The 11996-nt window shown below is 47.0% G+C and overlaps 1 protein-coding gene across 1 annotated transcript in view; it reads left to right on the top strand.

The window, feature by feature from the left end:
- LOC308665679 (BPI fold-containing family B member 6-like) overlaps nt 1–6031 on the top strand; it is a 42484-nt gene extending 36453 nt beyond the window's left edge. Inside the window, exon 13 of the mRNA XM_081323813.1 lies at nt 5544–6031. Coding sequence (XP_081179939.1) covers nt 5544–5636 — 93 coding nt within the window. The 3' untranslated portion in view covers nt 5637–6031. The remainder of the gene's footprint in view (nt 1–5543) is intronic.
- Nucleotides 6032–11996: the final 5965 nt, after the last annotated feature.

Below are 11996 nucleotides of genomic sequence, written 5' to 3'. Positions count from 1 at the left end.
TCCTTCCTTCCCTTCCTTCCTTCTCCTATTCTTTTCTTTTCCTATTCCTTCCTCTCTCCATCCTTCCTTCCTTCCTCCCTCCTTCCTTCCTTCTTCCTTCCTTCCTTCCTTCCTTCCTTCCCTTCCTTCCTTTCTTCCTTCCTTCCTTCCTTCCCTTCTTTTCTTTCCTTCTTCCCTTCCTCCCTCCATTCCTTCCTTCCTTCCTCCATTTTCCTTTTCCCTTTCTTTTTCTTTCCTAATTCCCTCTCCCTCCCTCCCTTCCCTCCCTCCCTTCCTTCCTTCCTTCCTTCCTTCCTTCCCTTCCTCCTCCCTCCATTCCTTCCTTCCTTCCCCTTTCTTTTCTTTCTTATTCTCTTCCTCTCTCCATTCCTTCCTTCCTTCCTTTCCTTTTCTTTCGTTATCCCTCCCTTCCTTCCTTCCCTTTCCTTTTGTTTCCTTATTCCCTTCCTCCCTCCTCCCTCTCTCCATTCCTTCCTTCCTTCCTTCCTTCCTTCCTTCCTTCCTTCCTTCCTTCCTTCCCTTCCTTCCTTCCTTCCTTCCTTCCTCCCTCCCTCCCTCCCTCCCTCCCTTCTTTCTCCTTTTTTTCTTTCCTTATTCCCTTCCTCCCTCCATTCCTTCCTTCCTTCTCATTTTCCTTTCTTTTCTTTTTCTTTCTAATTCCCCCCTCCCTCCCTCCCTCCCTCCCCTTTTCCTTCTCCTTCCTCTGCTGCAGTGCTCAGATGTGGTATTGCAGGCCAACTCTGCCCACAGGCAGGAGTTCAACTCTGATCATTTCAAGGTTCGCTCAGCCTTCCAACTTCTCCCTTTTGTTTTCCTGCCCACAAGACTATCCTGTGTAGAATCAAAATGCAGCAGTTGGACGGGACCTTGGAGGTCATGTAGTCCAGCCCCCTGCTCAGGCAGGAGACCCTTCCAGAATCACAGGAGGGAACCCCTCCCTGGAAGGAAATGACGGGGGGGCGGGTTGTCTTTGACTGGGGAAGGAGAGACGGATCCAGCGGGTGTTTCTTCTCTTGCAGATTTCCTGAATAAAGCCCAGGTGCCTCTTCTCAGCCTCACAAACGCCACAAACACCGCAGACGACATCGAACTCGTTTTTGAGGACGTGAGTAGATGCAAACTCGCCTGCTTGCGTCGGTTGTCTTCGACTTACAAGCGGTTCGTTTAGTGACCGCTCAAAGGGACTTCTGACCGTTGTCCTCTTGGCAACCGTGGCAGTTTCCCCCGGGGTCACGTGATCAACATTGAGTACGCTGGGCGACTGACTCGTGTTTATGACGGTGGCCGTGTTCCCTGGGGCCCTGGGATCCCCTTCTGACGAGCAAAGCCAGCGGGGAAGCCAAACTCACTTAACAACCGGGTTGCCCGCTGAACCCCTGCCGCGACTCATTTAAGGACGGTGCCGAGAAAAAGGCTGTGGGGATGCTCCGCCATGCAGGTCGCCGTTATCCCGGAGAGGCCTCTTCGCGAGGCAGCTGCGCTTTCTTGCTTTCTCTCTTTCTTTTTCTCGTTCTTTTCGTCTTCCAGAAAGTCCGGTTACCTCGTGAAGAAGCGGCTTTGGGACGCGGCGAGAAAAGCCGTAAAAACGGGGCAAAACTCTCTTAACCACGGCCTCACTTACCGACCAAAACTTTGGGCTCGAGGGTGGTGGTTGTAACATAAGGGGTATCTGCATTGGGGTGGAAGAATGGTTGTGTCACACACACGCGCACACACACACACACACACACACACCTGTCTGATCCCTCAGGAAAGAAAGACCTTAGACTCCATTTGGATGAAGCATAACTAATAATTAATGATTGACGATTGACAATTAGTAATTAATAACTGCTAGTTGACAATTACCAGTTAACAATAACGATTATAATTGGAGAAGACAACATACAAATAGAAATCGAAAGAAGTACCAAGAGTAATCCCATTGGCATTGACAAACTCAGCCACCAGTCAGTTGCAAAAGGCAGCCTTAATAGGGAAGAGCTTCCATCCTGCCCTCCCCACACAGACACCCCAACAGGGGTTCAAAAGTGTAGATGCCTCCTTAGTCCATCTAGTGGGTTCCAAGCTAGCAGTTATTTGGGCCATTCAAGGAAGACAACAAAAAATAGAACAGAACAGAATGGAACAGAACAGAACGGAACGGAACGGAACAGAACAGAACAGAATAGAATAGAGATTGTAGAATAGAACAGAACAGAACAGAATATAAATAACAGATTGTAGAATAGAATAGAATAGAATAGAATAGAATAGAATAGAATAGAATAGAATAGAATAGAATAGAATAGAATAGAATAGAATAGAATAATAGAATAGAATAGAACACAATAGAACAGAAATAACAGATTGTAGAATAGAATAGAATAGAATAGAATAGAATAGAATAGAATAGAATAGAAATAGATTGTACAATAGAATAGAGAATAGAATGGAATGGAATGGAATGGAATAGAATAGATTGCAGAACAGAACAGAACAGAATAAAATATAAATAACAGATTGTAGAATAGAATAGAGTAGAATAGAATAGAATAGAATAGAATAGAATAGAATAGAATAGAATAGAATAGAATGGAATGGAATGGAATGGAATGGAATGGAATGGAATGGAATGGAATGGAATCTAATAGATTGTAGAACAGAACAGAACAGAACAAAATAGAATATAAATAAGATTGTAGCATAGAATACAATGGAACAGAACAAAACAGAATAGAATATAAATAAGAGATTGTAGAATAGAATAGAATAGAACAGAACAGAACAGAACAGAATAGAATGGAATACAATAGATTGCAGAACAGAACAGAACAGAATAGAATATAAATAACAGATTGTAGAACAGAACAGAATAGAATAGAATAGTAGAATGGAATACAATAGATTGTAGAACAGAACAGAACAGAATAGAATATAAATAACAGATTGTAGAATAGAATAGAATAGAATAGAATAGAATAGAATAGAATAGAATAGAATAGAATAGAATAGAATAGAATAGAGTGTAGAATAGAATAAAACAGAACAGAATAGATTGTAGAATAGAATAGATTGTAGAACAGAACAGAACAGAATAGAACAGAACAGAGTTGGAAGGGACCTTGAAGGTCTTCTAGTCCAGCCCTCAGCCAGCTGATTCTGAGTGTAAAAAGCTGTGATTGACATCGATATGGGTAGTCCTCGACTTATGACCACAATTGAGCTTTAAAACTTCTGTTACTGAGCGGGACAGTTGTTAAGTGAGAGTTTTGCCCCATTTTACGACCTTCCTTGCCTCCGTTGTGATGTGAATCGCTGCAGTTGTTTAGTAACATGCTTGTTAAGGGAATCTTGGTTGACTTTGCTTGTCGAAAGGTTGCAAAAGCGGATCTCGCGACCCTGGGACACTGCGGCCCTCATACATATGAGTCAGTTGCCAACCCTCCAAATTTTGATCACATGACCCTGGGGATGCTGCAACGGTCTTCAGTGTGCAAAATGGCCGTCATTCTGTTCTTCATTGTGGCTATAACTTTGAGCAGTCACCAAACAAATGATTGTAAGTCGAGGAGGAGGCGTAGGGGTGGACCCCTGAATAATGCAAACAGACCTAAGAACGGAGAGTACACACATAGGTGTGTAAGACGCACAAGTCCTCCCAGCTGGATCTGGCAACTCCCCCAAGCATCGGACAGGATCCTCAATTTGCAAACATCCACGAATTCCTCTTGGAATCAGTCCTGAGGGGAGGAACAGGAAGCATTTGTCCAGGATGCTGGAGGTCACTTCTGGCGAGGAGACTTCCCTTGTCTCTTGAGCGGTGCCCAAGGTGTAGATTTGCACCCAATAGGAGGGGAGGCCAGGGGAATCCTCCACTAGCCTTGAAGCGTGGGTCCTTTCCAGAAATGTTGGAAGGGGAGGTGACGGCAGTAGACTCAACCTTCCTGGAGGCCAGTAGATGGGGAGAGGACACAGAAGTCACCAGAATGACAAGTTATGAAGGTTCTCGCCTCGCCCCAAACCTTCACCTTTTAGACCAGATTCCGAGCAATGCAGCTGGGGTGAGGGTCTTGGGCAGTTCTCCACCTGAACTTCTGGCTCACCAGAATAACCAAGTTGGAAGGGACCTCAGCAGTATTTCAGTGTCTGAGGGGCTGCCACAAAGAGGAGGGGGTCAAATTATTCTCCAAAGCCCCAGAGGGCAGGAGGGGAAACAATGATGGAAACTCACCAAGGAGAGAAGCAACCTGGAATTAAGGAGGAACTTCCTGACAGTGAGGACAATTAATCACTGGAACAGAAGTTGCCTTCAGAAATCGTGGGCGCTCCATCACTGGAGGTCTTTAAGAAGAGATGACAGTCACTTGTCTGAAATGGTTTAAGTTCTCCTGCTTCACGGGGCTGGACTAGAAGACCTCCATGGTCCCTTCTAGCTCTGTTCTATTCAGGTCTTCTAGTACAGTGTTTTTCAACCTTTTTTGGGCAAAGGCACACTTGTTTCATGAAAAAAATCACGAGGCACTCCACCATTAGAAAATGTTAAAAAATTTAACTCTGTGCCTATATTGACTATATATAAAGTAATTCTCTTGAATAGGAATCAAATAAACACAAAGAAAGTATTTTATAATTACTTTTCAATTTTTCCCACGGCACACCAGGCAACATCTCGCGGCACACTAGTGTGCCGCGGAACAGTGGTTGAAAAACACTGTTCTAGTAGTCCAATCCCCTGCTCAGGCAGGAAACCCTATACCATTTCAGACAAATGGTTGTCCAAAAAGCTTCTAGCGTTGGAACATACGCAGCTTCTGGAGGCAAGTTGTTCCACTGGTTAATTGTCCTCGCTGTCAGGAAATTCCTCCTTAGTTCTAGGTTGCTTCTCTCTTTGATGAGTTTCCATCCGTTGCTTCTTGTCTGGCCTTCTGGTGCTTTGGAGAAGAGAACAGAGTTGGGACCTTGGAGGTCTTCTAGTCTAGGGATGTCAAACTCAATTTCATTGAGGGCCGCATCAGCATTGCAGTTGCCCTCAAGGGGCCGGGTAGGTGTGGCCTGGGTGGGCGTGGCCTACTGGGTGGGCGTGGCTAGATTGCGTATGCCCTACTGGGTGGGCATGGCCAGCTCTACATCGTTGGCATCAAGGGTGCCTATGGGGGCCTGGGCAGGAGTGAGACAGATCTGGGGGTCTCTGGCAGAAGGAGGGTCTCTGGGCCAGGGCCAAGGCAGTGGGGGCCGTTCCCTCACTGTTTCCAGGATGGCTTTGCGGGCCACATGAAACCACTTTGCGGGCCGGATCCGGCCCCCGGGCCTTGTGTTTGACATGTCTGTTCTAGTCCAACCCCCTGCTCAGGCATTTCAGACAAACGGCTATCCAGTCTCTTCTTGAAAATCTCCAGTGTTGGAGCACCCACACCTTCTGGAGGCAAGCTGTTCCTCCCCCCCCCCCGGCACACACACACACAGACAGACACACACACACTGGGTCGTGTTAAGGACCGCCATTATGTAGGGCTGCTGGTTTGTGAATGAGGTGATGAGGACACTTTTTTCACCATTTGCAGAATCTGCTGATCATGTATAAGGAGGTTGAGGCTTACACTTCGGAGGAGATGGAAGAGGAAGTGAAGAAACAGTGCAAAGCAATCAAGTTGTGAGAAGGGAAAACGTGCAACACGTCCCTCCTTTGCTCATTCAACCGTTGAATCACCGCCTTGGAACGAACCCGGCCAAATTTATCTGCCAACTCAGAAGATAAAGGCAGCCTCCTTCAATGTCTCTTAATAATTCACTTTTTTTTGTCTGTCTGTGCGTAAATCACTACGAGCTCTGACTAATTGGGAAGCAGATTGCAAATTGATACAAATTTATACAATCGCTCCATGCCTAAAAAACCCGATTTGGTGCTGCTGGCTGAGGGATCTCCTTCCTTCTTTGCCCAGGAAACTTCTACACTGCTGTGTCTTACTCTCAATAATAGCAGCTCATTAGGGACTTAGAGGTAATTCTGCCTACGTTTCTCAAATAAAATATTCCCATTTCCTCTTCTGCATTTCTTGAGTTTGTTTTGGACTTGCCTCTCTTGAGGTTTCAGCAGGACCATGATGGGGTTCTGGAGGGACTCCTGTCCACAGCGCCAGGATGTAGCACCTTGAGAACCACGGATGAAGGCCAGCTGGATGAAGTTATGGGTCCTTCATGCCTGAAATTAGCACCTTGAGAACCACGGATGAAGGCCAGCTGGATGAACTTATGGGTCCTTCATGCCTGAAATTAGCACCTTGAGAATCAGGGATGCTAAGGAAGGGGAGGTGGAGCTGTAATGTTGACGAGAGGATAGTCCATTTGGTTTCTTCTCCTCTTCATGAGATAACAGAAGAACAGAGTTGGGAGGGACCTTGGAGGTCTTCTAGTCCAACCCCCTGCTCAAGCAGGAGGCCCTATCCCCTTTCAGAAAAGTGGTTGTCCAGTCTCTTCTTAAAAACTGCAGTGATGGAGATGTTTTTCAAGGTGCTTGAAAGCCATTAAGAGATGCCCTAGTCAGAATCACCACTCCTGTCCCTCTCCTGGACTCTTGGTTGATGCCAGCTGGGCAAATTTTACAGAGGGCAATCCTCTCCTTCACAACCCAAACAGGTTTTGGTAATACATGCCAGGATGGTCATCTCATCAACAATCACCTGATGGACGAGGGTGCCCAGTAGCAGCAGAGGGAGGAGAAGGCCATTGAAGGTCCACTAACAGGACAACGGAGCTGAGATCAAGAGAAGGATTGGGAAGCAGTTCCATGGTTCCTAAAGGCGACCCTCTCCCTGTCTCCTACCAGGTCTCCTCCTGCTGGACACCTCCATAAAGTTGTGGCCTGCGTCTACCCTCCATCCCAAGAACAGCCCCCTTCCCCAAACCAAGAGCCATGACCCAGGACTGGGAACCTCTCCATGTCTTCACGACCCATCCCTAGGAGGGGAAACAGGGCACTCTGCAGCCCTTTGGCACCAACAGCTGTCAGGGCAAACACACAGTTTCACGTGTGAACACATTACAACCCATTCAAATATGCAAACACACATCAGCTCCCTGCCCTGTCACCACTCCCACCAATTGCACACCCTTGGCGCACCCAGAAGGGCCATCAGACTATTCGCCCAGTACCCGTGGAGCCATCTTCCTCCTCTCCCCTCCCCTCCCTCTCCTCTCCCCCTCCTCTTTCATCCTCTCCTCCCCTCTTCTCTCCTCCTCCTCTCTCCCTCCCCTCTCCTCTTCCCTTCTACTCCTCTCCCCTCTTCTCTTTTCCCCTTCTCTTCCCCTCCCCTCCCTCTCCTCTCCCCCTCCTCTTTCATCCTCTCCTCCCCCCCCTCTCCTCCTCCTCTCTCCTCTTCCCATCTACTCCTCTCTCCTCCTCTCCCCTTTTCCCCTTCTCCTTCCCCTCCCCTCCCTCTCCTCTCCCCCTCCTCTTTCATCCTCTCCTCCCCTCCCCTCTTTTCCTCCTCCTCTCTCCCTCCCCTCTCCTCTTCCCTTCTGCTCCCCTCCCCTCCTCTTTTCCCCTTCTCCTTCCCCTCCCCTCCCTCTCCTCTTCCTTTCCTCTTTCATCCTCTCCTCCCCTCTTCTCCTCCTCTCCTTTCCTCTTCCCTTCCCTTCTGCTCCCCTCCTCTCTTCTCCTCCCCTCCCCTCTTTTCCTTTCATCCTCCCTCCCCTCCCCTCCCCCAGCTGCCCCTGCGTCCTGCCAGGTCCCACCCTCAGCAGAGGATCTTTCTCAGAGCCGGGTTTGCTGACCTGGGTTTCCTTCTGGTTACGTGAACTTGGCTCCGAGCCGGAGACAGATCCCAGATCCTGATAACACGATACGGCAGCAGTGTGTTCACTGTCCCTATTGTGTGTCCGAAGGCACACTGTTTGCGCACTTGCTCCCTCTGGCACCCACACCACCCAGCTTGCGCTGCGTCAGGTGGCCTTACGCAGCAGGGACAAAGGCCACGTTGAGAAGACCCTGGTCAGCTGGGCACAACCTGGGAGCTTTGGTAGGCTGTCGGTAGGGAGACAGAAGGGGTCTTCCCCCATCAGAGACCACCCACCCTTGCGGGGAGTCAGGCTGCTTTGAGTGCTATGGGCAGAATCTCTCCCCCCCCATTGCCCCAGATCTGTGCCACATCCAAGTAAAAGAACTTGCTGTTGAGAAAAAACAAACTAGTTTGTCTCCTACACACACACACACACACACACACACACACACACACACACACACACAGACGTACGTGACTCAGGCAATGCATCTGGGAAAAGATTTAAGAGAACCTGTTTCTTACCTCGGCATCATTTCTCTCTCTCTCTCTCTCTCTCTCTCTCTCTCTTTTAAAAAAACTAATTTTATTAAGTTCCTCTAAAAGATAAAATATGAAGTAACAAAAAAGAGGAAAAGATCAAAAAGGCAGGAAGAGGAAGGAAGGAAGGAAGGAAGGAAGGAAGGAAGGAAGGACGGAAGGCAGACGGGGAGGGAGGAAGGGAAGAAAAAAGGATGAGAGAGGAAGGGAGGCAGGGAGGGAGAGAGGAAGAAAAAGGGAAGAAAAAAGGAAGAGAGGGAGGGAAGGAGAAAAGGGGTCTCAGGGCATAGTCTTGGGATCTGCTCTCTGGAACCAAAGTGACCTTGGGATCTTCCCTCCTCAGGTGATCTCCGTCTCGTCAACCTGAACCTGATGGTGCTGTTAACACCCTGGATGTGAGAGCTTAATCGTCCCTTTCCTTTAAAAAAAAAAAAAAAACATTTTCTTCAGCTCTGCCAGCCATTGTCTTCAAGAAACCAGCCACTCCGCACTCTTAAGAAAGAAATGCAATAAGCTTATCCCCATGTCCGAGAGAAATTTTCCCTCCAATTTTAAAAAAACAACAACAACCCCCCAAAACCCTCCAGAATTTAAAAGTCAGGACTTTGTCTGGAGGATCTCTCTGTTGGAGGGGCCGATATATTCCTGAATTAAATTTATCCATCCCAGCACCGATGGTCAACACCTGAGTCCAAACCAGCTCTTCAGCTGCAGCTGAAGAAAAAACAACAACAACACTTTTCTTCAGGATGTGAAGTTAAAGATAGGGTTGACCCAAAGCCGTGTTTCTTGCACGTTGTTGTTGTTGTTGTTGTCATCGTGGTTGTGCTTTAAATTTGGTGCCTCCTTGGTTGCCTGTGACTCTGGAAGGCTCACAACTAAAACACATATACGAAAAATAAAGCAAGACGAAGGGTGAGCAGGAATGAGACCAAAAGGTGGCAAAAAGATCCAAAATGAGACTCACACCATACTCTAGACCAGGGGTAGGCAACCTCGGCTCTTTTACGACTCGTGGACTTCAACTCCCAGAATTCCTCAGCCAGCCCTGCTGAGGGGAAAGGGAGAGGTTTCCAAGCTGAGCCATGCTGGCTCAGGAATCCTGGGAGTTGAAGTCCACGAAGTCCACGAGTCATAAAAGAGCCAAGGTTGCCCAGGTCTAGACCCAGGTCTAGAAAGAAAAATCTTCATCAGGGTCCAGTCCAAGCCGGGAAGTAACAAAGTGGAGACTGCTTCAGAAAGAAGGTTGTAGTTTTCTGAAGAGCAGAACCACAAGATGCTCTGGAGCAGCTGACCACATGGAGCAGGGAGCGGTGGGCTTTCATGCCTTCTTGAACTTTGACCTGAGCTTTCGAGAGTGTCCGTTTTGGTATTCTGATGGTGGTGGGTTAATCCTATTATGTCCTAAAGGTCATGTCCTGCTTTCCTGGGGCTGGGGCTGATGACTATGTCCTGTGTTGGATTTTTTGGGGGGATGAGGGGTTGTTGGTTCTAGGGATCTTTGTCTTTCTAATCCCATCAGCTCTAAGCTTCGAGGCTCCAATCTTTCTGAAAGGATTATCACACATGCATTTCTACAGACCTGGTTTCTGCCTAGTTTCTGCTTGGGGCTATTAAGAAAACCTGGGATGGCTTTTCTGCCTTTAACATCCTTTGGGGAAATATAATATTCTGCTTTTTAATAAACGCCAAAATATTTCCTTCTCTGGGGGTGGGTCAACTTCCCACACAAGCAAAGGCAAGCTGGTGACAGAGATCCCAGTTTGTTTATTTATTCCATTTATATGCTGCCCATCTTGCTGGGAGTTGATCCTAGGGGGGCTTACAATGATTAAAAACCAATAAGAGACATGAAAACATGAAAACTGCCAGTAGCCAGATTGGTTTAGTGGTTAAGGCTTCAGGCTAGAAAGCAGATGAATTCTAGTCCTGTTTAAGGTATGAAAGCCAGCTGGGTGACTTTGGGACAATCACCAGGAGGCAGTGAGTTCTAGTACTGCCTTAGGTATGAAAGTAGGCTGGGTGACTTTGAGCCAATCACCACTAGACAGTGAGTTCTAGTCCCACCTTAAGCATGAAAGCCAGCTGGGTGACTTTGGGCCAATCACCAGGAGACGGTGAGTTCTAGTCCCTATTTAGACATGAAAGTTGACCACATCTTACTTCTTGATAAGATAGAAAAATGTGGGCTAGATAGCATCATCACCACCAGATGGATTTGTAACTGGGTAACCAACCACACTCAACATGTAGTCTATAATGGAACTACATGGTACCCCAAGTGAGAACAACTTGCCATCACTGAAGGTTTTTAAGAAGAGACTGGACAGCCACTTTCCTAGAATGGAATAGGGCAGTGATGGTGAACCTTTTAGAGACCGAGTGCCCAAACCGCAACCCAAAACCCACTTATTTATCGCAAAGTGCCAACACGGCAATTTAACCTGAATGCGGAGGTTTTAGTTTAGAAAAAAACAACTCATACATTAACGTCTTTTGTCTTAAAAGAAAAACACAATAGCAAAGCTTTCAATGATGCAAACAACTTTTTATTGAAAGGTAAAAGTTTGCATTTGGCATGCTTTTGAACAATTAATGTGATTTTTTGCTGTTGTATGCATGCTGATAATTTGTCTAACCTTGGCTCATACTTTGTAAGTTTGAGAGCAACACATGCAGCACTCAGGTCATCTGTTAGTCTGTTTCTGCTGTCAGATTTGATATAATTCAAAGCTGAAAACAGCTTCTCACAAGCATAAGGTGATCCAAACTAAGTAAGAAAAGCAATGCCAAGTGCTTTCATTGACTTAAAATTATTTGGCAGAGAATTCCACACTTGAAGGATTTCATTTTCAGAACTAACTGTGCTGTCCTTTGTCATCCTTGTTTTTGCAGGATTGCTCTCAATATGAGCGAGCTCTGGAGGCTTGTTTTGGCTAGGAAGGGACTTGAGAAACGGCTTTTTCCTGCAAGAACTTAGCCAAAGAACGAGGCTCACAGGGGGTTGGACTAGAAGACTTCCATGGTCTCTTCCAACTCTGTTATTCTGAATCGTTTAGAGAATTGGACAGTCTAGTGAAAAGAAGGACCAGTGGTGAGATGATAGCAGTTTTCCAATCTTTGTCACAAAAAGAGGGGGTCAACCTATTCTCCAAAGCACCAGAAGGCAGGACAAGAAGCAACGGATGGAAACTCATCAAGGAGAGAAGCAACCTAGAACTAAGGAGAAATTTTCTAACAGCGAGGACAATTAACCAGTGGAACAACCTGCCTCCAGAAGTTGTAGGCCCTCCATCACTGGAGGCTTTTAAGAAGAGATTGGACAAACATCTGCCCAGAATTGTATAGGGTCCCCTGCCCAAGCAGGGGGTTGGAATAGAAGACCTCCGAGGCCCCTTCCAACTCTGTTCTTCTGTAGCATCCGCCTCCCCCGCTTTTGCAGAAAGAGGCGGCTGCTTTAAAGAGTTACAAAAGCACACCAAATTGTTTTGAGGCATTTTGGAAGAAGCAAGTCAAAAGCTGGTGCACAAACAAGTTAGATTCCAGGGGCTGAGACTGAGAAGGTTGAGTGGGAATTAAGCCGACCCCTTATCGGATGCCGAGAAGTTGTGGTGCTTTCACACAGTGTGGCTTTTATCCTTTCAAAAGGGGATGTTAGCGAGGGGGGGGGATCGTATTACCGGCCATTAAAGCATCTTC

Source organism: Vipera berus (genome assembly GCF_964194415.1).
Source record: "Vipera berus genome assembly, chromosome: 3".
NCBI lineage: Eukaryota > Metazoa > Chordata > Lepidosauria > Squamata > Viperidae > Vipera > Vipera berus.
The sequence above is the reverse complement of the archived record's forward strand: the minus strand, read 5'-3'. Positions and strand labels throughout refer to the sequence as shown.